The sequence below is a fragment of the Rhinoderma darwinii genome, chromosome 1 (genome assembly GCF_050947455.1).
Source record: "Rhinoderma darwinii isolate aRhiDar2 chromosome 1, aRhiDar2.hap1, whole genome shotgun sequence".
Lineage (NCBI taxonomy): Eukaryota > Metazoa > Chordata > Amphibia > Anura > Rhinodermatidae > Rhinoderma > Rhinoderma darwinii.
This window is the reverse complement of record NC_134687.1, coordinates 413840938-413868375: the sequence shown is the minus strand read 5'-3', so window position 1 is coordinate 413868375 and position 27438 is coordinate 413840938. Positions and strand designations below refer to the sequence as shown.

Genomic DNA, 27438 nt, shown 5'->3' with positions numbered 1-27438 from the left:
TATTAAGATTATCAAGACTTTAATCCAGAGGAAGAAGTGACACAGATGAAAAGGATCCACCATAAAGAAGCAGAAGACAATTCACCGAGTGAGGTAACTGAAAGAAGAGAAAGAAACGTGACATATATGAAGAGGAAATCAGGAGGACAAACAGATTGAACAATATTTGATTGTATTGAGCAGGTACATCCTATAGGATCAGCTAGCTAATATCTTAAGAGCCTCTGATTTAACCTTTTCATGCCAAGTACTGATTTAGTGCTATGTATGTAATGTGTCTTCAGGTTAGACGAGTTATAATAAACTGAAAATGTCACTGTTGGATGAGACCTCTTCAGACCTTCCGGTGAAGGACACAGATTGCAGACCGGCTGTAATTTCGGCCATACAAGGTACGACTATATATTCTATACCTTTCACTATTCTTATATGAAATAATCTCAATTCAGTTCTTACATTCTAGGTAGTAGTTTGTTTTCAATGATATTATGAAATCTACTTTACAGATGTAGCAAAAGCAACTCACTCCCAGAGGTATTTGACTCAAAAGGCTCCCAAAATGAAAGGTATGATATATTGTAATCTAGAAGCCAACATTTTTAGCAATCTGCTATTTTTGGTAACTAAATAATTTCAAAGAAGATATTTCAGCACTCCTAACATGTCCAATGTAATAAATACTTGTATAAACCCAAAAAATGCAATTCTGGAGCCTCTATTCTTTATCTTTCTGCATTGTGTGGTATCTCTGTTATTCCTCCTGGAAACATTTTACTAAATTGACAACTTGGAATCACAATTCCCCTTGTTGATAGAACGTGTCCCTACACAATTTCAAATTAAATCACCACTAATTAGAAAGCGTAAGGGTATGTTCACACGGAGTGTTTTCAGCCGTTTTTCGGGCCGTAAACGTCCCGAAAAACGGCTGTAAAATCGGAAGCAGAACACCTCCAAACATCTGCCCACTGATTTCAATGGTAAAAACGGCGTTCTGCTCCAACGGGGCATTTTTTTACGCCTCGTTTTAAGAAAACTGCATGTTTTTTTTTAAAAAACGGGCGCGTAAAAAACGCCCCGTCGGAACAGAACACCGTATTTCCCATTGAAATCAATGGGCAGATGTTTTCAGCCATTTTTCGGGACGTTTACGGCCTGAAAAACGTCTGAAAACATGTTGTGTGAACATACCCTTAGAGTTCACACGTAGCGTAAATAATGCAGATTTTCCGCAGCAGATTTAGTTGCGGACAATACGCCGCATAATACAGTAGCAGCAAAGTGGATGAGATTTGAACAAATCTCATCCACACGCTGCGTAAATGATAAGTGGAAAAAAACGCTCAGAAATTGCGCAGCAGGTCAATTGTATTTGCGTAATAGCTGCTTTTGGGGAGGTAAAACCCGAAACAAATAACAGATGTTGCGATTTTTGCGGCGGAAAAGCTGCGATTCCACCTCAAAAATTGCAACTCAGAAAAGCAAAAAATCATATATCTACCCAGAATTCTGTACTTCTTCGTCCAGGCCGGCCTCCTGGGATGACGTTTTATCCCATGCGTCGCCATGGCTATGTAAGTATGAAACTTTTTTTTGCAGTTTTCAGCATCAGACCACCCGAAATACTGCACAATTTTGTGAGGTTTTCAGCCAGAATTCCTTCCTTGATACCCTGTGTGCTTTTACGCAGCGTATCCGCCCTGTGTGAACATACCCTTAAAGTGCATAGTAAAATATAGCATTGACCAAGGGAATGGTAACACCTAGGTGACAATTTATTCATATATTTGCAGTAGGAATAAAAGAGGAACAATGCAAAGTTCTACAAAAAGATGCAACAGTATTGTTGTTTTATCGGAAATTACAAGTACTTACTAAAACATGCATGTCAGGAAAGTTGTGACATCCACTTTATGGCTTATGTACGGTATTAAGTGTGGCATGACATAAAATTAAGTAAATTCATCAGGAAATATGGTAGGCACCTGGCTTGCCATATTTAATAATATCTTAGTCCATTAGTTTTACCTCCGTTACACACAGCCCCCACAGTTTTTATAAAAGGCAAAAAGATTCTGTTCATACTGTTGTCAGAGGCCTCAATCCGTAGTCACATCCTATGCGTGCAGCGCCATCTTTCCCAACAACATGATGGACACTACAAAGAAACCCGATAGACCGCACTGTAAGTCATTGAGGCCCATCAGGCACCAGTGTGATACATTGAGCACCGTTGATATCTGTCGGGCACCGGTTGCATTCATCGGACGACAGATTCGGCACTGCATTGTGCTTTCTGGAAGAAGCAGAAACCACAATGCAAATGTACAACAGGCCATAGGTGTCATGCATACTTTCCAAAAAGCCTAATTGCCAAAAGGCAAAGAAAGCCCTGTTTTCCAACTACCTATTTAGGTACAGAGTAACATCAACGAACCACACACAGCAATTCCCCAGAAAATCCACGGGAGCCATGCACACGACCGTGGTTTTCACGGTCCGTGCATGGCCCAGGAGCCCACACCGCAGAAAGAACAGGCAAGCCTTATTACGGCCGTGTTCTGCGGTCCGGGCTCATTGAAAATATTGCCCGCGGCTATGTGCACGGCCCGCGATTTGCGGGCGGCTCGCGGCTGTCTCTCCGTGGCCGGCCGACCCGAAAATCACGGCCGTGCACATGGGTACAGTCGGGTGCATGAGGCCTGAATGATGCTAGTATAGCGACAAATTTGTTAGAATTTACAATCTGAATCAGTGGCTGCAGTGCGCTGCATAATCATAGATGACAGAGCAAAAGATGCTAAATACAACTGTCAGCAAAGTATTATATTAAAACTAGACTAGCCCCCCCCCCACCCGAAATGTTTCGCTACGGATGTAGCGTCTTCACTGGTATTGGGGCCAATGGCGGCTTTCAACAAAATGCCTCTATTTATAAATTCGTATGGAACCATGGGAAGTGGTCGTTCAGTTGGACCAATCAAAAGATAACAGATATTTGTGTCACTCATTACAGTTGAGGGACGAAGGGTTAGACTAATCAAAAGTCTGCCCCTTTGTCCAATCAGAAGGATGCAGCGGCGCATTCGCATTTTTACATCTATCAGCGGTTCGTTCATACACGCACTAGAACGGCATAACTGCACATGTCAACAGACTAAGGCCGGATTCACACGAGCGCTGGGCATCTCGGACGTGAAAAATGGACGGTTTTCATGTCCGAGGTACATCCGTGCTCTGCGAGACGCGTAATCATGCAGTCTAGAGTCTATGGAGGGATGCGTGAAGCGTGAACAAATAGGACATGTCCTATTTTCTTACGGACCCTTCACATGGTCCTTTGTGCTGTCCGTTTTTTTCACGCACCAATTGACTTCAAGGAGCTACGTGCTACATGGTAGCTTATAGATATGGACTGGCTTTTTGTGGAGCCTGGGTTGTGAGGGTACCAGGGACACATTTTTTTAGTTGCTTAATGCCTTCTTCATATATAATCTTTCTGCTACACACCTTTGACATGCGCTGTGCTACAGTGTAAGGGCAAAGCCCCACATGGCGGAATTGCTCTGGAATTCCGCTGCGGACACTCTGCAGCGTTAATCCGCAGCGGACCTGTTTCTCCATTGCCTTCCACTGCTTTTTTAGTAGGGTTCGTTTAGACGATGCGGAAAATTCCGCTGCGGAGCATAGGCTGCGGTGCAGAATTTGGTGTCCGCAGCATACAATGGATGTTGCGGACGTGTGGCGGACTGGTTGCAGACTAATTGCGGAAGTTCTCAATTGACTTCAATGGAGATTCTAAATTCCGCAATGAAGTCCGCAGATGTCATGTACATGTTATGTGTGCTGCGGAGCGTATTGGTTTTTTAACATGACATTTCTTCATTCTGGCTGGACCTATGTATTTCTAGGTCTACAGCCAGACTGAGGAAGTCAATGGGGCTCCCGTAATTACGGGTGACTACGTGTGTGCACCCATAATTACGGGTGACTACGTGTGTGCACCCATAATTACGGGTGACTACGTGTGTGCACCCGTAATTATGGGAGCGTTGCTAGGCGACGTCAGTACATAGTCACTGTCCAGGGTGCTGAAAGAGTTAAGCGATCGGCAGTAACTGTTTCAGCACCCTGGACAGTGACTACCGATCACAATATACATCAACCTATAAAAAAAAATAGAAGTTCATACTTACCGAGAACTCCCTGCTTCTTTCTCCAGTCCGGCTTCCCAGGATGACGTTTCAGTCTAAGTGATGGCTGCAGCCAATCACAGGCTGCAGCGGTCACATGGACTGCCGCGTCATCCAGGGAGGTCGGGCTGGATGCCGAAAGAGACAACGGCCGGTAAGTATGCCAAGACAACGGCCGGTAAGTCTGAAATTCTTTTACTTTCACTAGGGAAAGTGCTGTCCCTTCTCTCTATCCTGCACTGATAGAGAGAAGGGAAGTACTTTCACCTCAATACGCAACGGCCAGTCTGCATCAATTTACTGCACATTTTGGGCAGATCCACAACAGAATCTGCAACTCAGATTCTGTGCGGCATTTATGCGGACAGTTGCGGAAGAAATACGCCACGTGGGGCCATGCCCTAAGGTGTGTGTGTGTGTGAGTGTGTGAGTGTGTGAGTGCGTGAGTGCGTGAGTGCGTGCGTGCGTGCGTGCGTGCGTGCGTGCGTGCGTGCGTGCGTGCGTGCGTGCGTGCGTCACCCACCACAGCTAGTATGAGTGGTCAAAACTCACAAGTCTCTATATGATTGATCAATGAGCATTTCACAAGAAAAGGGTGAGGACGTGTATACTAAAACATGAACCCACAAAAAGGCATTTTTCCAAATTCTGAGTAGAAGCCAGCAAGAAAACATCTTGGCGGCCTAACAGTCTGGTGGCCTACCTGCTCTGAGGTCTTTATGTAGGTGAACATATACTGATTGACCTACATTAAGCCTATATATATATATATATATATATATATACAGTATACATATATATATATATATATATATATATATATATATTACCCTCCTTTGTTTTATGTATTTTGTATATGGCAGTCAACTCATATATGCTTCTTCATGTAGAGAAAGATCTCAAGGCTAGACGGAGAATCTGTTTAATTTCCCGTGAAGAATTAGAGGACAATTTTCTGCACCTTCATGAAGAGAATCTACTTCTTAAGGATTACGCCAGGAAGCAAGAAGACAAAATTAAAAGGTACTAAACTCCAGGCAGTAGAGTGTTGCTTGTCTCTTAAGAATATTGTGTTCGCATATCTGTATTAGTTTGTCCATAAACATCAGATTAATCAAAATAATTTTACTTTTATATATAATAAAACTATTCCCGTTTTGTGTGTTTTAAGTATTAGAACAAATCATATATATGCATTGTTTAGTCAAGAAAATAAATGCTAGGTTTTTCAAGGCAAATAATAGAAATCTGTAATTTCTTAAACAGAATGGCCACTAAATTGCTCCGTTTGACTTCGGATATTGGGAAACCAGGAGAAAAGAAAGCGCCGGTAGCACGGAGAGATGGTAGAGATTTAGAGGCTGAGGAAATTATTGAGGACTTGCAGGATCGTGTGAGGGACTTAGAACGTAGAAATGAAGCCCTAAGGCACCGACTTACTACATACAAGCAAAGACTGCAGTTTCAAAATGGCTGCCGACATTGTCCCTACAGCACAGTAACTGCTCGAACAGATTCCGGTGTTAGAAAAGTCACAGTATTGACAGATAAATATAAGAAAGGTGAGTATTGACCTCAGTTAGTAAAGATGAATGGCAGACAATCCAAATTTTTACCTTTTGGCAAATTCCTCAAAATTCTCTGGGTTTAAGTGGCTCTGTTAGGTCTCCAATGTTACCCTACTGGAGAATAGAAGACACATGATCTATAACATATTGCTCATAGAAATATATTGTTTTCTATGACATGGTTCAATATTTTCATGTAAAAAGTTGTTCAAATGCTGTTAGGGAAAGCATGTGAGTCCTTTTTCCCTCCCCACCCACACAGTGATTGACAACTGTCCCTACATACAAACTCGAATAGCAAAAGCTGTCAATCACTGTGTGTGGGTGGGGGGAGGAGGTCTCACAGGCTTTCTCTCTGAGACCTGACTGCACTTAAAAGGGGTATTCCCACAATCATAATCAATCCTCAGTCTACACATATTGTAAAATTATATATATATTTGCCATTTTAGCCAATTATCAAAAAGCAACAGTAATTCCAGCGAATCAAACGGAGCAATTGGAGGCCAAAAACCATGACTAAGAAAACATAGTAAGTGTTTTGGGGCATGCAATGATATGTATGAAGGAAATAGGTTGGTACTGGGCTTTCAGTAAAAACAGACGATTCCGGGTCAACACTTTTCCATGAAAATACTGAATCACATCATAAAAAAGTATATATATCAGCGTCTGCCCCTTTATTTTGTGATGCCCTCAGATAGGGGAGCATAGGAGACCCGACAGCCGATTGAACTCATAGTTTATAATTCCAGGTCTAGTTGTGCAAGGTCAAGATATTGGACATCCACGTGTGACTGGTGATTTCTGCCTAGAGACTCCCAATGATGAAGCCAGAGCTGAGATTGACAGACTGTAAGTACATCATCAAAATGTCCTTGAATACTTCTTATGCCAACATTGTTCCCAGCTAAGATGCCACCTTCTTCCAAGTCATACAGTAGCGTCTTCAAGACTTTTACTAACATGAAAAGCCTCCATCTTGCAGGATCAACACAATTGAGAAGAAAGCATCTAGGAAGCGATGACTTACCAGACCATACAATGTAAAAAATTTCCTCAAATTCATTTTCTCCTCAGGTTGCAGATCATCGGGAGACAAACCAGTAGTGTGGATGATCCGTCCATGGCATTATTGAAGAACATGGTTACTAGTAAGCCAAAGGAATTAGGAGCTGAGATGATCCTCTCCCTTCACCAAATGCAGCAAGTGGAGGATCAACGGTGAGCTTGGTGTAAACTTTGATTCCATGAGTTCAGCTTTACCATTGCGACCCTTCATAACCAACAATACGTGCATTGTTTTTGGTGGTAATAGAACAAATATAGATGTATTCTCTTAGGACAACAATTCAGGAAAATGTGACAAATATCCGTTTGCAAAAGGAGCTCAGAGAAAAGAGCACAAGTCTCTGTGCTCTCCGAGAACAATTCCAACATCTCAAAGAGGTAAAGTGTGACCTTTATATCCTAAAGTTTCTAATATTTCATTCATTTATGGCAATGCCACCTACATGTTTGCTGACTGACAGCAGCACCAGATCTGACCACTATGTATATCACACTCTCACACTCATTTACCCACTATTACCTAACCCCTTAAGGACGCAGTCAATTTTGCCTTTTTTGTTTTGCCTCACAGCATTCCGACACCAATATATTTTTTATTTTTACTTAATGACTTAATTTAATTTATTTCATTATTCAGCACTGAATTTTTGACCCATTTAGACAAAAAGAAAATGGTGTTCATAGGTGGATATTTCATGGGTGACTTCAGCCTTAAATTCTCTATTATTATTATACAGATATTCTACACATTGTTTAGGTGATCATGAGAACCTGAAACCTTATATTACCCCCAAAAAAAGTTTTTACTGACACTGCCAACACTATCTTTTTTCATGAAAACTATGGATAGATTTTCATTATTATAATTATTCCACTTATTACATGATTTTAGTGTGTATATTAATTTTTTTTCTTCCCTTTTTTTACCACTGTCAGTCTTATGAGACAGAGCTGCAAGAGGTATGTTGCATTTATTTAAAATCACAAATTTAAGAACAACAAAAAGTTTTGGCTTTAAAGGGCATCTCCACTTGTGGACTTAAAGGGTATGTACACCTTTGCCACCAATTTATTTTATTGCTCCAGTGGATCTAAAATAAAAACAAAGGCTGACGTATGTGTCTCCATAGGAAAAAATAGTGGGATTTTCGGAGGCACTGTTAGTAATTAACCCCTCTTTAGGCAGGAGGTCTAAATAATGGTATTTTTATTTTAAAAAACAAAACTAAAAAACAGACATTGGAAAGCATAACATGCCAAATAATAATTAAATGTGATGAAAATGGATCTGACTGGTTTCGGGACTAGACTAGTCCCTTCTTCACGAAAAATATATGTGTCTCCAGACACAGACTACAAATAAACCTATATGTAGTATGATTCTGCACTTATATGTTATTATAGGGCGTCCTGCTGCTAGAACCCCCAGCGATCAGCTGTTACCTGTGGGGGAACGTGGCAGTATCCAATTTCCCTGCAGCACCACCACAGAAGAAATGAAGCATTACACAGTTTCCACTGAAATAAATTGTCTGTATAATACACAGTTCTCTGATCCGGATAAAGGATGAGAATCCAGAATGCGGGACCCCTGTATTAAATTACTTAAATAAAATTTTGCATTAGTGTGAATGGTGCAACTTCCTAAATACATTTTTTTTTTTTAAAAGATAGCAAAATTTACAGAAAATGTAGAAAAAAATTCAGTTTTCTGAATTTAAATGTATCTGCTTGTAAGGCAGATGGTTATAGCACCCAAAATAGTTACTAGTTAGCATTTGCCATATGTCTGCTTTAGTTGGCATTGTTTTTTCAACATTCTTTTATTTTTCTAGGACGTTACAAGGCTTAGAACATAAACAGCAATTTCTCATATTTTGAAGAAAATTTCAAAAAGCCTTTTTTTTTTTACGTACCAGTTCAGTTCTGAAGTGGCTTTGAGGGGCCTATATATTAGAAACCCCCATAAAAACCCCATTTTAAAGACTAGACCCCCTCAAAGTATTCAAAACAGCATTCAGAAAGTGTTTTAACCCTTTAGGTGTTTCACATGAATTTAAAGCAAAGTGGAGGTGAAATTTACAAATTCCATTTTTTATGCAGAAAATCCTTTTTATTAAATTTTGCTGTAAAACAAAAGATTCTGCAGTTTAGATAAATATCCCACATGTGGCCCTAGTGTGGTAATGGACTGAAGCACCGGCCTCAGAAGCAAAGGAGCACCTAGAGGATTATGACGCCTCCTTTTTATTAGAATATATTTTAGCAGCATGTCCAGTTTGAAGAGGTCTTGTGGTGGCAAAACAGTAGAAACCCCCCAAAAGTGACCCCATTTGGCAAACTACACCCCTCAAGGAATTTATCGAGGGGTATAGTGAGCATTTAGACCCCACAGGTTTTTTTGCTGCATTTTGTGGAATTAGGCTGTGAAATTGAAAATCACATATTTTTGTTAAAACTTGCACATTTTTTCATTTTTGCAAGGAATAAAGGATAAAAAGCACCCCAACATTTGAAAAGCAATTTCTCCCGATTACAGCAATACCCCACATGTGGTCATAAAGCGCTATTTGGCATGTAGATTTTGCTGGATTGGTTTCTGGGTGCCATGTCGCATTTGAAGAGTTCTGAGGTACCAGTACAGTGGAAACCCGTTAAAAGTGACCCTATTTTGGAGACTAGACCCCTTGAGGAATTCATTGTAGTTTTCTTGGGTGCATGCAAATTTTTGATCAGTTTTTATTCTATTTTTAAAAGACGTGGTGACTAAAAAACAGCAATTCTACTATTGTTTTTTATTCCATTTTTTTTTACTGCATTCACCGTGTGCTATAAATGACATTCACTTTATTCTGCGTAGTGATACGATTATGGCGATACCATATGTTTATAGTTTTTTTATGTTTTACAGCGTTTGCACAATAAAACACTTTTTTTTTTTTTTTTAAATCAATAACTTTTTGTGTTACCTTATTCTAAGCGCCAGAACTTTTTTATTTTACCATCAAGAAAGCCGTGTGAGGACTTGTTTTTTGCGTAACGACCTGTCGTTTTGGGTACATGCGACTTTTTTATCTCTTTTTATTCCATTTCTTGGGAGGTGAAGTGACCATTAAATTGTGATTCTGGTATGGTTTATTATTATTTTCTTTTACGACGTTCACCGTGCGGGATAAATAACAAAATACTTTTGTTAGTCAGGCTGTTATGGACACGGCCATACCAATTATGTATAGTTTGTTTATTTTTTTATTTATTTTTTAATAATAAAGGACTGATAAGGGAAAAAGGGGGAATTTTACTTTTATTACTTTAAAACTTTTATTTTTTTATTTTTACACAACTTTTTTTTTACTTTTTTATTTTGTCCCACTAGGGGACTTGAAGGCCCTGATCGCAATTCTAATACACTGAACTACATGCCTACATAGTGCAGTTCATTAGAGCTGTCAGTTACTCAATGACAGCAAGCATAGTGGGTCCTGCCTTTGGGAAGACCTACTAGGCTTCCGTGGATAGCAGACCGGAGGCCATTGTTAGGCCTCCAGTTGCCATTGCAACCATCGGCAGCCCGAGATTGTGACACGGGACCGCCAATGGGGTTGTAACCCCTTAGAAGTCGCGATCACTATTGAACGCGGCTTCTAAGGGGTTAATCGGCAGGGACCACCTCGATCAGTCCCTGCACACTGAGCTGTGATAGCCTGCTGTCGAAAACAGCAGGTATCATAGCTCAAACACACGCCGGCTAAAAATGGCGGTGTGCTAAATCAGGTCAGTACTATTACTGAGCTGAGCATGAACGATGCACTCAGCCCAACGTAATAGTACTGAGTTGAGCGGGAAGGGGTTAAATATTATTGTTACTTTTTGAGATACAGCTGCTTTGTATTCTGTATACAGAGCAGCTGTATAGTTTGCTAAGACCTGAATCTGTCAGGTTCGACGGACTGACGGGTTCAGTGACAGTGGGTTCTGCGTGTCTCTGACATGCAGGATACACCTATAATTGAAGACATCTACTTTTAGATGTGATCGGTAACAGCTCGATCACACGCAGGACCCGCTGACACTGAACCCGTCAGTGCCACTGACCTGACAGATACAGGATTCAGCACAAGATACAGCTGCTCTGTATACAGAATACAAAGCAGCTGTGAATCAAAAAGTAAAAATATTTTTTAATAAAAAATATTTTGGAAGTTGCACCAATCACACTGATGCACAATTTTATGTATAATAAAAAAAAAGAAAAAGATGTCAAAGGTGTACATAGCCTTTAACTCTGAATTCCCTAATAGGGTATTGTAAAGACAATACCTTTAATTGTCTTTTTCGCTATAATATAAACACTTAGCCACTTGCTAATACAGCCATAAAACATCCTTACTTATTTCCTTATATCCTTACGTTCTAGATATGGTATTAATAAATGTCAAAGGGCCTAGCAGGGTATAGCAGATTTGAGTCTGATGATTATTAAAACCTGAAGTAAAGTATCTATTTGATCTCAATATATGTTACTTATTATATAATTGTCATCCTGGTAGAAACAAAAGTCGATGACACTCAGTCACAAGGCAGTGTTGACTCAGTTAGACGACCTCAGCTCACAACTGAAAGAAGAAAGAGGGAAGGTGCTGCTAATGGAGATTGATCAGCAGAGCATGGCCAACCTTCACAAGTCTCTTCTTGAGGTAGAGTGTCACCAGTTTAGGACCCTAATCACGGAGCCGCAAAAACTTATTTTCCCCTGTTTTATTATACTGTAGATTGGTTAATTTGAAAATGCATTCAAATATTGACACCTTACAGGTATAAAAATTATTTTTTTTTTAATAGGATATAAGCTACCCAATTTTTGACCCTAAACTGGTTTAGATTTTATACAATATATTGCTATTGTTATGGGGCTAGCTTGAAGCTGTTGTGTGCCGGTGCAAAAACTATGCCAGAACCAATAACATCATGTGATGTCATAGATGATAATATACTATTAGTGTTTTAAGATAGCTCCATCTGGTGTGATTATATCATTGTGCATTTAGGATGGTACGTCAATGGGCCTCTGTACTGTCTACTTTTAGCTCTGCCATTCTCTTGGCGTCTAGTTGTAACGGCGCACTTTACAACCCCTTTAGCTGCTTTACTGACTTTTTCATTAAGTTTTTATTGAAAGGTTACTGACTTTTTCAACAGTGTCAGTGTTGTTGTCTTTTAGTTTCAGGAGCAAATCTCTGATCTTGAGAAGGAGAAAGAACTTCTTAAAGAGAACTATGAGAATCTTCTAAAAAGGTAGGATCAGTAAGAAGAGTTGACTGGTTGGTGAATGTTAATAAATGGGTCTAAATGTTAATAAATATTTCATTTCATTGTCAGTTCTCTGGACAGAGAACAGGTAACCTCTGGGAAAGTGACAGAGGTTGCGTTGAAGGCACAGATCACAACGCTGGAGGGACAAATTCAATGCCATGTATTTGATCTTACACAAAGCAAGGAGCGACTTCAGCAAGAGAAAGGTGGTTAAATACACATAAACTACACATTCAATGCAAAAGAATTGACCTAAAACATCATCTTTTACACTACATTATGCTAATCGATCAAGCAAATACAGATTATATAATACAGATGTGTGTAATGCTCAAGGCTTGAGCTACAGGGAGCAATAAAGGCCCTTCAACTCTGAGCTCCTCATTTACAAGCGTTATATGAAAGGAGCAGGAAACAATGGTGGAGATTTATTAATAGTGTTGTAGATTGCATCAATGTGGGGCAACCTGTGCCAAATTTACCGAAATTGCCTATGTGATAATATATTTTGCAGAATTTACTAGGCATGTTAGACACTCTTCTTTTCCTTACACTACCTCATGGTTGGCATACATACATTTACACCAATATTTTGATCCCCAAAATAGCACACATCTTTAGTGAATTTTACGAATCCCCTTTTTTCTAGATACTCTTAAAACTGTCACGGTAGGCATAAAGTTTTTACATAGCTGGGACCTTTTTGCAAAAATTTTATGTTAATCCATATACAGGAATGTCTTGATTGAAGACATGTTGGTTGTTCCTGTTAAACAGATAATAACCGTCTGACCTAAATGTTCAGCTTGTCAACGGATATTAAAATTGGCCACCAGGTCCACCATAATAAGGTCTTCTCTTTGTAGTGGTTGACCGGTCAGACTTATTGAGAGGACACTATATATTACCTAAAAATTTCCTAAAACAGCATTTTAAAAGGGTTTATCTTTACCAGAGAAAACTTTTAAGGAGAATCACGATGACAGAGTACAATGGTCAAAATATGTCAGCAGGTGCAGAACAGATCCATGAACTTCTATTCGGGCGACATTATACGTAAAGGAGCTGAAATGTTGTAATTAGAACATCTTACAGATGGTGTAAGAAAATTGGGCAGAGATATGTACAACGTTCCCTTTTTTTCCCCTATCGCCAACTATGTATGTCTATGTTTAGCACAGATACAGCCTTTAAAGAGGCTCTGTTACCAGATTTTGCAACCCCTATCTGCTATTGCAGCAGATCGGCGCTGCAATGTAGATTACAGTAACGTTTTTATTTTTTAAAAATGAGCATTTTTGGCCAAGTTATGACCATTTTTGTATTTATGCAAATGAGGCTTGCAAAAGTCCAAGTGGGCGTGTTTAAAGTAAAAGTCCAAGTGGGCGTGTATTATGTGCGCACATCTGGGCGTTTTTACTACTTTTAATAGCTGGGCGTTCTGACGAGAAGTATCATCCACTTCTCGTCAGAACGCCCAGCTAGTAAAAGTAGTAAACACGCCCCGATGTACGCACATAATACACGCCCAGTTGGACTTTTACTTTAAACACGCCCACTTGGACTTTTGCAAGCCTCATTTGCATAAATACAAAAATGGTCATAAAAACGTTACTCTTATCTCCATTGCAGCGCCGATCTGCTGCAATAGCAGATAGGGGTTGCAAAATCTGGTGACAGAGCCTCTTTAAGTACAGAGACATTTTCCCCAGTGTGCATTTAGTTGTTTCAGGTATGTCTGTGCTCTCTATGCTTAACCACCTTTCCGGATACGTGATAGGAGTGAGCTGACATAGGTAAGTCATGTTATGTTTTTCCCATTATAGGAAAATAAAGTCTTAGGCCTCATGCACACGACCGTATTTTTTCCCACCCGTAAATACTGGCGTAAATACGGGTCCGGTGTCACATGTATTCCACCCGTTTTGCACCAGTATTTACGAACCCGTGCTCGTAAATATGGGTCCGGTGTCACACGTATTCCACCCGTATTTACGAGCACGTTTTTGGCGGCAAAATAGCACTGCACTAATCGGCAGCCCCTTCTCTCTATCAGTGCAGGATAGAGAGAAGGGACAGCCTTTTCTGTAATAAAAGTTAAAGAAATTCATACTTACCCGGCCGTTGTCTTGGTGACGCGTCCCTCTCTTCACATCCAGCCCGACATCCCTGGATGACGCGGCAGTCCATGTGACCGCTGCAGCCTGTGATTGACCTGTGATTGGCTGCAGCGGTCACATGGCCTGAAACGTCATCCAGGACGTCGGGCCGGATGTCGAGAGGGACGCGTCACCAAGGCAACGGGCGGGAGACCGGACTGGAGGAAGCAGGAAGTTGTCGGTAAGTATGAAAGTCTTTTATTTTTATTTTTTACAGGTTTATACTGATCGGTAGTCACTGTCCAGGGTGCTGAAAGAGTTACTGCCGATCAGTTAACTCTTTCAGCTCCCTGGACAGTGACTATTTACTGACGTCGCTTAGCAACGCTGCCGTAATGACGGGTGCACACATGTAGCCACCCGTTATTACGAGAGCTCCATAGACTTCTATGGACTGTCCGTGCCGTTATTACGGCCTGAAATAGGACATGTTCTATCTTTTTCAACGGCACGGGCACCTTCCCGTGAGAAAACGGGAAGGCACCCGTCGCCAATAGAAGTCTATGAGCCCGTTATTACGGGTCGTGATTACGACCCGTAATAACGGGCGTTTTTACAGTCGTGTGCATGAGGCCAGATAAGATTTTCCTAAGAATATTCAATTATTACTATGATAAGATCTGGAAAGCTTTTATGCAAGTCAGTAAATAACCTGATCCAATGGATTGTATTAATATGTGACTACTACAACATGGCGCTTATCCAACATGCTTGGCTGGATTGTCACAGTAAGGGCCTGTTCACATCAGCGTTTGGGTTCCGTTCATCAGTTCCATTCAACATGTCCGTCAGAGGAACCGATGAACGGAAAGCCGAACGGAAACCGTAGCTTCTGCTTGCATTACCGTTGATTTCAATGGTAATGCTTACATTTCAGTTTGTTTCAGTTTGTTTCCATTCTGCAAAGTTTACGTTTTTTTCATGGAAAGAATACCGTAGTCGACTGCGCTATAGTTTTCGTGAAAAAAACAAACGGAAACAAACTAAAATGGAAACATTACCATTGAAATCAATAGTAATGCAAACAGAAGCTATAGTTTCTGTTCGGCTTTCCGTTTACCGGTTCCTCTGACGGAAAGGTTGAATGAAACCGATGAACGGAACCTGAAAGCTAATTCCTAGGCATTATTGCAAGGCGCTCATTGTTTTTGTACTGCTTATTTAATTCTCTAACTCTAAATAACCTTATCCTTTAACTAACTCAGAGCAAAATCATCATCTGAAACAAGTTCTAGGCCAGCTGCAGTCTCAACTTCTTGAGAAGATACAGGAAATCCAAAATCTACAAGACAAAGTATCAGATTTTGAGTTTTTAACAATGGCTAAGCATGACCCCCAGGAAGAGGAGATGAAAAGACAAAAAGCCCAGGTAAGAAATACTAACACCGATGACTAAATATGATTTATATTTGCTGAACAAGGTCATTATTTCCATACTGTTGTGCTGATCCAGAAGAAGTCAAAAACAAAACTGGGATATGGTTGCCAGTTTCTCCTAATATAAGGGGTTTGCAAAAAATTTCCTTTCTGTAAATGTGGTAACCAGCGGAATCCCTTGATGATAAAAAAAATAATAATAATAATAATAATAATAATAATAATAATAATAATAATAATAATAATAAATTATTGAATGCTGGTACCAGCTTTTCTTGTAAAAGAATGCAACAGAATATTTAATGACTATCAGTAAGGCCCTGTTTACATCTGCGTTGGAGGCTCTATTAGGGGCCTTCATCGCAGATCCGTGCGCTATTGTTTGGAGTAAAACCATGGACACGCCAACGGAACGCATTAAAGTCAATGGGTTTAATCAGGCCGCCGGTGGTGTCCATGGTGCAACAAAAACATTGCTCCGCTATTCCCTTGTTCTGCACCTGTGACAGAGCAGCACAACGGAATGGTCCGACGCAGATGTAAACAGGTCCTAATCTGTATATGAATATATTTACACAGGGGGTAATAGTCCATCAAAAACCATACAGTTTAGTTGTGGTGTGGTATTGTAGTCGCAGTGCGGTAATACTGAAGTTCGCTGCTACTCCATGGTAATATACCCTAACAACTACTGTCATTTACATTATATGAGTACTTTGAATCAATTTGTGACGTTTCATATTTAAGCTTTTCATAAGAACATCTACGCACAATGAGTTAACATTTTCTGTAAGCCTATCTAATGTAATGTTATTTCTACTATTTATCTCCTAATAAATGATGATTGATTGATTGATTGATTGATTGATTGATTGATTGATTGATTGATTGATTGAATAAAAAACTTGCTCTAATGACTTTACTATTTGATATAGCCAACCAAAGTTGGGGACATTCAAGGAGTGACAGAAATAAATGATAAGGAACATTTTCTGTGGGATGACCAAAGAAAAAAGAAGGTGGAGAAAAATAACCATAGACAGCCTGATATGGAATCAAATATGGAAAGTGCAAATGTCCAAACAGAGGAGGAAGAGGTGAGAGACAAGGAGGGGGGAAGACAAAGGAGGATGCGAGAAATGGAAGCAGCTCATGCCGAGACAATTCTGGAGCTAGAGAAAACCCGTGAGATGTTATCTCTACAGCATAAAATCAACAATGATTACCAGGTAACATAATAAATGACAGTGGATTAGTATAAAAAAAACTAAAGAAACAATATCTGTTGATATTCCTGATGCCTCCCTAATCTAAAGGCAATAATATACATTAGAGTTCCTCGCTCAAATCTTGCATATTCAACTGCTCCCCAACTGTCAATGACTTCTTTTGTTAATGGCCACACTGTCTCTCCAAGTATAACACACTATATCAGTCAGAGTACAGGCACAGATAATGAGAACAGGGTTCGGATAAAAAAAATATGTGTGGCATAGTGTTGGGTAAATGTACTTCTTTCCTGACATCTTGAGTTACATCATGAACTCTTCTGCAATCACATTCAGAAATATTGTCTCCGTGGGCAACTGGGGTCCTGGATGCAAATCTGACAAGGGCAACATTGGTATGGGGTTTGTATGTTCTTCTTGTGTGTGGGTTTCCCAGTGTAAATTATTAACCCAACACTCACATTAACCCTTCATTTCTGACTACATTTTAATGAGTTTATGGCCTTTACACGTAAACAAAAAGGTGGAACTAGGCAACTCAATGAGCAAGGTAAAATGCATAGGGCACTTGTGACTAGTGTCAGAGATAATTGTGATATGCCTGACTGATGTTTTTAATCTGGTCAGTGCAATCTATTCAATTGTTTTAATAAAAGTGGCGCCCTCTGAGGTTGGAGTTTTGTTTGCCTCCTTGTATTTCAGTCTAGAGATAGCAAGCAAATACAACCGACGGCTGGGAGATCACAAAGCGAATAGCCTTAGGGGACTACCAGTGATGGCATCGAAGAGCCCCCAAGATCCTCTTAAAACGTTGTTCTGCCTTCTAAAATAAACTTCACTTGTTTTACTGGTGCAAAGATCCTGTGCTTGTTTGTGCTACATTCATATTAGATACATTTTATGGGCACTATTTTAGTTTATTAAAGCTAAAGGTTGTGACACTAGTGTAAGAGATGACTTGATCATTTACGCTGTATGTGCATGTATAGATTTTTCTGCAGTACATGAGCAGCTATAAATTATATATTTTGGTTTGTTCTGTCTAGGAGTAAGATTTTTTCCCATCCTTGAAAATCATTTCTAATTCTGCTGGTTTCCACTCATAGATATGCAGAGTTATCTGTGGCCCTTTAATAATTGCAGCTCCCCAGTACTCCATATTGACTATAATGGCCGGACTATAATCGTCCTTTCATAAAAAGACGAACGAAGCTTATAGAATACATAGTTGTATGGCATTTTTCCTTGCAGTTAGAGTGGTCAGTCCCCCACCAATCAGAGAACTAATCCTAGCGTTATGCTATCAATGCTACATTTACGACACAGTGACGGCTTGGGCTCCTTAGCTGACCATGCCATCAGCAGCAGGTGTCAGCTATAAATTGCAGTCGATACCGACCACGTTATGTAACTGGTTAGACAGATAGAGGGGGCTCCCTCTGTCACCCCATCGCCCCACACAAAGTAATTGAGCGGTGCCAATAGGTTGCTATGGCAGCCAGGGCCCTATAGGACACCTTATAGGATGTCTGTCAGAATGATATTGACAGCTATGATGCACTGCAATATAAATCGAATGAAAAAAAAAGTATATAAAATTGGTATTGTCGTGTCCATAATGACCCCATCTATAAAATGATAACATTATTTCACCCGCACGGTAAATGCCATAAAAAAAAAAATAAAGCGATGCCAAAATTGCTGTTTTTTTGTTTATCCCGCATCCCCAAAAAAAGGAATATAAAGTGGTCCAAAATGTCATAAGTGACTGAAAATGGTACCAATTAAAACATCAAGTCATACTGCAAAAAACAAGCCCTCACACAGCTCCATCGAAGCAAAAATAAAAAAGATGCTGACTCTGATGCTGAATATGGCAAAACAAAAACATAATTTTTTTTTATTTATTTTTTTAAAGTGCTTTTATTGTGCAAAAGTGGTAAAATATAAGAAAATATATACATTTGGAATCGTGGTAAGTGCATGGACCCGTAGCATACAGCTACAGATGTGTCCTTCCTTACCTTTCTTCATATCTTAACATATCCAGAGATTTGTGGTGTGAGATGACCAGCTTTGAACATGATTTCGCAATACGCTCTCATGAGATGTCTGTGCTATATGAGGCTGCCCAGTGGTTGGGGTGTGAGTTGCAGCCTGTCAAGTGTTTTGCTCGCATGTCACAATATTGTAATGATTTTATTTCATGTAATTTGGAGACCTTAATCAAATTCAAGCAAAGATAAGGGTGAACATATCTGTAACATTTATACTGTGCAGTGTACACTTTCGGAATGTGGAGATGGTAAAATTAAAAACGTTGCTGCGTCCTGAAGCCCAAAATAGGCCGAGTCCTTAAGGAGTTAAGGCAGATAATATTTATAGCCTGGAGGCCTCCTTAGGCACCCTAACATTTGACTGAGCATCAGAAGAAGGTCTGCACATACACAGTACATGTATAGGTAATCTGTACTGTACAGATATCCTGCTGTTACATTTGTTTTCTATTTATTGCCTATCTTCTTTCCTTCACATTCAATGTCAGGAGGAACTGAAGACTGTAAAGCTTAGCTCAGAATGTAAAAGTCGAGAGAATGAAGAAAAGGTCCATCACTACGAGGACAGACTTCTTCAGCGCCACTCCAGAGTCCAGATGTTGGAAGGTAACTGTTTTTTTAATATAATGGACTGTATTATATGCAGATAAATATGTATATCATCAATATATTCTACCCATTTTCTCGTTTCTTTTAGCTCAGCTTAAAGACATTGCATATGGCACATTTCCATTCAGACTTAATACTGAAGATCCACCTTCTTCTGAGGTTGGTGTCTCCCCACCTCCATCTCTGCATCGTGGGGAAACTCTATTTGAAGTTCATATTGGAGATATCTGCTTCACCCCATATGGCATAAGAGTTATTGAAGACCCTCAACCAGTCACATTCTGTATCTATTCATTATATGACTTTGAGACCCATTCAACCCCTCTCGTTGCTGGCATAAGCCCTCAATACAACTTCACTTCTCACTATGCAGTAACTCCAGATCCTGAATTCCTACGCTATCTAAGAGTCGGGACACTAACAGTTGAGCTTTATCAGGTTAAAGGGGTTGACCACTGTGAACTGGCAAGAGGACGACTGAAACTAGACTCAGCACTGCAAAGTACAGACAGGGTATACAACTCTTTCATTCTAACTGGTAAGCGTTCCAATCACGAAAATAAATGAGAAATGTTCTTCATTTTCTTTTCATATGACAAAACACATTTGCTTTTAGTTGCTGATTTGATCATTTTACACAATATATTTATTTGTAAAATGCATGCAGAATATTAGGTCTCACGAACACAACAGTATTATGGCTACATACAATTTTCGAGTTCTTCGGAGCCATAATACAACATCCATAGAAATTGATGGGTCCATAATGTAATTCTTTATGCTTCCGATTTCATATGGAGGCATAAGAGATTTTTTTATCACCAATTCAGATGGAATTTGTGAGAAAAGAAAAATACAATGTTCCATCTGACCCCCTATTATAGAGATATTCTCCAATAGAAGCAGTACCATACAGAGCACCATATGGCCACACATTAAGTGCCTATGGCTCCATAGTTCAGAACACAGATTTTCAATAACCTTTGTGCGTATTTATGATACATGAAACTTGAAATATCAGGAGATGACAAACAGATTAAGAAATTAATGCAATGATGACTTTTTGCTATCATTAGATGAGTCTGGGGAGACCATTGGGGAAATGAGCTACTGGATACGGCTGCATGGACCTCTTTCCCATGTTCGGTGTCTTCAAAGGCAAAGAAACAAAGCCCATGGCTACTTATCGACTCGCAGACATAGAAATGCAGAAAAGGTAAAATTCTACAGCAGAAACAGCAAGCTATACACAGGCAAGAGTGAGAAAGATAATATTAATATTCATAACATTGATCAATGAATGAAAGCCTGGAATAATACAAAAGCCATCATGTATGGTTATACATTGACAATGTTATTATCCAATTCATTTTTTTCTTTTAATTCTTTAGTTCTGGAAATCCCCATTAAATTGCGGACTCCAGAATGAACTGATCATCAACATATGGGGTTGTAGAAGTCTAAAAGTGAGCCACTTGGGCCATCAACCAAGTCCATACATCGTCTATCGCTTTTACCATCACCCAGACCATACGACCTCTATCATACCGTGCAGCAACAACCCTCAGTTTGTGTATGAAGCTGTCTATCCCCTACAATTCACCATTGATCTGGAGCGCTATCTTCAGCAGGAGCGTCTGCATATTTATGTGTTTGATGATGAAGAAACTCAACCAGGAGTTTACCTCGGAAAGGCTGAGGTGCCACTTCTGAGACTGGCACAGGGAAACAGCATTCAAGGTCAGAAAATCACTTACTAGGATCAATTACCTATAGTTTATTAATAATAATAATAATTTCAGTGCTTATTTGTCTGATATTTCTCTTATTAGGTGATTTTGGTCTTATAAATCCTTATGGTAAATGTGCTGGATCAGTACAGATGAGTTTGGAATGGAAAAATCCTTATAATGCCCCTGGTCGGAGCCTCTGGGAATCATCTATCAGTGGTGACATAACTTCTGAGAAGGTAATAGAAACTTCATTACTACAAGTAAATGCTTTTAAACTATAATATATGGCATAATGTTTCAGCCCCCCCCCCCCCATCTTTTTCATAAAGAAGCCGTATTTGTAATGTCGGGGTAGGGAGACAGACAGGTGAGCCCTAATCTACCCGCCACTCAGTCCCTGCCTACTTGCACGGCCCGTCCTAGGCGACGGCGTACAACTGGGCGATGGTCCCTACGCTCAATAAGTGCATGACAGACAAACAGACAAGGGTACACAGAAGCTAAGGGAAATGGGGCAGTTGCCCACGGCAACACCGTGAGCAACAAGAGTAGTGAACGAGCCGAGTCAAACCAGGAGTGTACCAAACGCAGAGCAAGAGTAGTCAGTAAAGCCAGGGTCAATTTGAAGCAGAGGTCAATAGTACTAGCAGGAACAGCAGAGCCAGGAAACCAGACAGAATCACAGGCAAAGGAAGAGCAGGAAATGAAGGTATAAATAGACCGAGGGCGGGAGCTAGCTCCGTCTGGCCAGGCTGTGATAGGCTCTCCCACTCCTCAGCCTACCAGCCTGAGTGGTAGCAGATCGAGTCACTCTATCAGACCTAGAAGCAGATGCAGACTGATTAACCACGGGCGTCGACACAGAAGCTGAGTCTGGCAGATCCTTTACAGTATTTGTATGTTTTGCGTCATCTGGGACACAGTCCTGCATAATACACACTGCAGCTGCTGAAGAACATCTTTTGAAAGAAATAGGAAGTCCTAAATGACGGTAAATCAATGTGAGGCACAGGAAAATAAATTTCCCACAAAATTGATCTGTGACACAACTTCTGCAGGAAGAGACAAGCAGTGTCTTATAGTGTCCTATATATACATTAGAGAATTCACATGAAGATCAAATATACTAAGAGTTAAAAGGTTATTGGTGTAGTTCACAATTTTGATCTTGCTATCATTTTCTTAGCTTATAGCAGGAGTGAACGACGTATGGCCCAGGGGCATTGCCATTTTATGTGGCCCCCAGCTATCAGGACACAGACACGTTTGTCTATGTCTTCGTGGTTCAGCTGTCAGAAGACTACCACATCAATCTGATGCAGAGAATGGAGTGCTGATATTAGACAGCAGCCGTTCTCCCTGCACTGACCATAGATATCAGTGTAGGTCTTGAAAAACCATGAGAGCGACCTCTAGTGGGTGCTCACATGTATCATCCATGTCAGAGAGGAGAGGAGTGGTGAGGAGGTAAGTACTAATGGTGCACTGTGTGATGTGCACAGAAATGGGAGGGCACTGTGTGGAAGGCACAGTTATAGGGGGACACTGTGTGTCTGCAACTGTTATAACGTGCGCTGTGTGACTGGTACTGTTATGGTGGCACTGTGTGGTTGGCACTTCTATGGGGGCACAGTGTTGTTGGGACTGCTATGTGAGAACTGTGGGACAGTATATTAGGCAACTTAAAGGAACAGTCTGTTACTGTGTCATGCCTAATGCAGACCATGACAGGGTTTTTCTCTTTGGTGCTCTTTGAATGTATGTCATTCAACGCTCTCTCAGGCCCTGCATAACACAGGGTATTAGTTTTACCCAGAGTGCTCCTTTAAAGATTGAGGCTATGTTCACATGCTTAACAAACAACGGCTGTAAAATATAGAGCTATTATCAAGTGAAAGCAGCCCCTGATTTTCATCCTTTTTATATACATCAGGCGTTTTTTTATGCTTTTTTACGGATGTTTTTGGAGCTGTTTTTCTATTAAGACAATGAAAAACGGCTCCAAAAACGGCTCAAGAAGTGACATGTACTTCTTTTTTACCGGGCGAACGCCCCGTGGGAACGAAACGCTGTTTTTCCCATTGAAATCAAGGCGTTCAGCCCCCTTATTTTCAGCCGTTTTTCGTGGCATTTACGGCCTGAAAAACGGCCAAAAATAGATCGTGTGAACATACCCTTATACCTATCTTAGACATTTTTGGCATATCCACTGTTTTGACATTCCAGCAAGGAGGAGATGAGGCGACCAATATACCATAAATGTCTCAAAGTGATACAGTGTGACAATGTGGCCCTTAGACCAGAAAAGGTTGTGCACCGCTGGTTTATAGTGTAAGTATATAGTGTATAATAAAGTCATTTCCATGAAGCAGCCAGTTTGTTGTCTTGTTATTATTCAACTATATACATAGGTCTAAACATATCAAACTCTCATAATAGTGTGTTCGTGAAGCTAGAATATACTGCATATACATGTCTGTGCAAAAGGTATAATATTTTTCAGCCCCAATCTCCAAGGAAAGTGTTACTTAGAGATGCTTCAAAGATTCATTTATCAAAATCACGAAAGGCTGAGGAGGAACTACAGAGAGATGTAAGCACTAACAAAAGGGGAAGGCGAGATCTTTACACACCAGACTATCCAAATCTGAAGCAAAAAGAAACCAAACATGACTCCTCGACACCTGGTCACCAGAGTGAAGAGATGGACATGAACGTGGAGGTGAGTGGTTATATGAATACCAGGTTGACATTGTTTTATATGAATAGTAATAATAGATAACCTGCTGAGTGTGATAAGTAACTGCCCCAGGTCAATGGCTGACTATTATTTCTCATCAGAATAAAACAGGTTTTCCAGTTTCCGCATATAGAGCTTATTTTTTGGTTTGATAAAAAGTTACGCAGTATTCTAATATACTTTGTGCATCAATTCCTCGCCATTTTGAAGATCTCTGCTTGCCGCCCTTGAATGTGAACCTTCATTGTTTACTTCCAGGTTATGAAAATCTGGGCTGGTCAAGGTGCAATGCTCATTAGTGTATGTTCACACAAGGCAGATTTGTTTCAGAAATTTCTGCGACTGAAATACATTCCGTATATCTGAATGGGGTCTGCAGTATGTGCAAGAATTTCTGCAAACCCCATTCAGATGAATGGCACTGTCGCAGAAATCTCTGCAAGAAATCTGCCGCATGCGAATTTACCCTAAGGCTAGATTCACACGACCGTGGGGACACTCAGACGTGAAGTTTTTCACGTCCGAGGTGCCCCCGTGCAGGACCCGTTTTTACGGATCCCCATAGACTTGAGTCTGTGGAGGGATTAGTGAAAATGGACCAAAATGGGACACGTTCTATTTGTCAACGAACCCTTCACACGGTCCATTGAAACAACGGCCGTGTGAACGGCCCCATTGAAAAACATGCGTCAAGTGACAGCCGTTGTTTTAACGGCCATCACATGGACGTATTCAATGTTCGTCTCAATAAGGCCTAAGGCTCAATGCACATGATGCGTATCTCGTGTGTTTTTTCCACGCGGATTTGCATAGGGAAAATACGGAGCGTAATACAGTACCAGCATAGTCAATGAGGAAATCTCATGTACACGCTGTGGTATTATTAGAGTCGGAAATTGACCTGCGGTGCGTTTTTTTGAATCCGCAGCATTTCAATTTCTCTTGTGTTTCCGCTTGCCAATTGTATCTGCGTAATGCAGAGGAAAATCGCACCAAAACTCGCAGCATGAAAACGCAACGGAAAACGCATCAAAACATCAAAAAATGCAGGATTAGGTGCGGGTTTTCCTGCGTATTGCTGCGGTTTGGTATGTACTTTCCGCAGCCAGATTCGCATGTGTGCACGTAGCCTAAGGGTCAATGCACACGATGCATATTACGTGCGATTTTGCCACGCGTATTTGCAGGGAATCTGATGTCCACGCTGTAGTATTTTTCAGGATGTAAATTGACCCGCAGTGCGTATTTTCTAAACAGCGGCATGTCAATTTATCCCGCAATTCCGCTTGTGAATTCTATCTCCCTGGTTCTGGAGAAATACACAGCAAAACGTAAAAACCTTCAGGTGCGTTTTTTTTTCCTGCAAATTTATTACGGTCTCCTGTTGTTTTGCTGTGTATTTTCCACAGCAAAATACGCAACGTGTGCATGTAGCCTAAGGCCTCATACACACGGCCATGCCCATAATCACGGTCCATGATTACGAGCACGACCGACCGACAACAGCCACCCTCATTTTCGGCCCGTGCTCCCATACACAGTATGGTAGCACGGTCCGTAAAAAGCGAAATGATAGGACATGTCCTATCTTTTGCGGTGGCTTTCTACGGCCCGGACACCTTCCCGTAGATAAACAGGAATGTGTCCGTGGACAATAGAAGTGAATAGGTCCGTAATTGAGGACCGTAATTACAGTCCGCAATTCCGTACAATTTCTACGGTCATGTGCATGGGGCCTTACAGTGTGTCTTGTATTGAGCGATGCACCTGTGTGATCACAATATGGCCAGGACAGATTTTAATGCGAGTAAAGAAGGAAGGTTCACATTTGATGACTGCAAGCAGGGATGTTGAAAACCTTGAGTAATTGGTGCACAAAATATATTAAAGAATAGCATGACAGAACATATCATAACCTTTCATTGCACAATCACACAAGACTTTTTTGCTGAAATTGGAATACCCCTTTGATGACATATTGGGTTGTGGTTGAACAAGTAGACTTCTTTTTCTATTATCTCTATCAGGCCAACCAAGATCTGTAGGTAAGGAATGGGTGAATAAATGTTGAAGCCTAATACAGGTTATAGAGGTAATAGATTTACTGCCAAAGATGGGACTGGATCCTGTCCGGGGAGATCAGGAAAGCATTTTCCAAAGCCCTTCTTTGAAGGAGAATTTCCTAAATCCTAGGGTTTGATTTGATCCCGTCCTTGGCTCTAAATATTTAACCTCTTCACGGAGCCGTAATTCGGCCATGCACAAGAGCTGTTAGGCAGTACGTGTACATAATAAATGCCAGCATACAGACATCTGTTCATATGTTTTACATTCACCTTTAAATTTGCAGGATATTTCAGAGGCACAACATGAAGAAAGTCTTGTGTGTGAAGATATAAATGAATTGGATCAGGAAACAAGATACGTCAGCTCCTTCAAACCAGTCAGACAAGGTCTACCAAAAGAAAGAGGTAACGCAGCAGCTTTCTAAATAGTAATTAATAATACCTATTAATACACTGGTCAAGTTTAACACATGACTTGCCATTTTCTCAGGTGATACATCAAATAAACTTGGTGACTCATACATTACAGATGATGAAGATGATGATGATATTGTCATAGCACCGGAACCATTTTTTCCACATAAATTGGTATGTGCCTAATTTCTTATGCCTTCTCTTAGGGCATGTGCACACGCAGTGTTTTCAGCCGTTTTTCGGGCCGTAAACGTCCCGAGAAATGGCTGAAGAATCGGAGGCAGAACGACTCCAGACATTTGGCCATTGATTTCAACGGGAAATACAGCGCACACATAGATCACCAGGTGTACCAGAGATTACTTCATGGGTAAGAATATCCCACTCATCTAATGTTTACTTAATGCATGATCTACATCTATCTCTTTATCACAATACTCTACTGTTGGACGATTCATGTCCCGCATACGTATGAATACTTATACAGACTGAGATGACTGACACTTTATATAGGTGATATTCTTACAGCTGCCCACACAATAGGGTTTGACATTTCAAATTCTGTTTTTTTTTGGTGTATCTCTATGTTTACTATATATAGAGTTTCTCCTGTCATATACCTTTTTAATATGTTTGTTGTTTTGTATATTTAAATAAAGTTGTCATACAGTTTGATATAAATTGGCTTCAGACTCTGTATTTCTCTGTATAAATGTATCTATTATAGAGCTGCCTAATCATTATAGAAGGGAGGATGTTCCTTTGGAACAATACCTAGCCTAGTAATATTCTTGTATCTGGAGGTTATTAATTATAAACGTCTTTATATGATGTAGTTTCCACCTCCAAATTGTGGCAGTTCACAAATGGGTCAGATGTTTCCAGCTCCGCAGAATGTCAATGATTGGC

At 40.4% G+C, this 27438-nt stretch overlaps 1 protein-coding gene across 1 annotated transcript in view; it reads left to right on the top strand.

The window, feature by feature from the left end:
* The first annotated feature begins 310 nt into the window (after positions 1-310).
* The window catches only part of RPGRIP1 (RPGR interacting protein 1), a 30201-nt gene continuing 3073 nt past the window's right edge, over positions 311-27438 (top strand). Inside the window, exons 1-21 of the mRNA XM_075852959.1 lie at positions 311-392; positions 507-566; positions 5084-5216; positions 5460-5755; positions 6517-6616; positions 6842-6985; positions 7105-7210; positions 7769-7792; positions 11383-11529; positions 12054-12127; positions 12212-12351; positions 15510-15673; positions 16617-16910; positions 19456-19573; positions 19665-20114; positions 20653-20792; positions 20968-21316; positions 21409-21545; positions 23813-24031; positions 26400-26520; positions 26606-26703. Of these exons, the coding sequence (XP_075709074.1) occupies positions 311-392; positions 507-566; positions 5084-5216; positions 5460-5755; positions 6517-6616; positions 6842-6985; positions 7105-7210; positions 7769-7792; positions 11383-11529; positions 12054-12127; positions 12212-12351; positions 15510-15673; positions 16617-16910; positions 19456-19573; positions 19665-20114; positions 20653-20792; positions 20968-21316; positions 21409-21545; positions 23813-24031; positions 26400-26520; positions 26606-26703 (3396 nt within the window). The remainder of the gene's footprint in view (positions 393-506; positions 567-5083; positions 5217-5459; positions 5756-6516; positions 6617-6841; positions 6986-7104; positions 7211-7768; positions 7793-11382; positions 11530-12053; positions 12128-12211; positions 12352-15509; positions 15674-16616; positions 16911-19455; positions 19574-19664; positions 20115-20652; positions 20793-20967; positions 21317-21408; positions 21546-23812; positions 24032-26399; positions 26521-26605; positions 26704-27438) is intronic.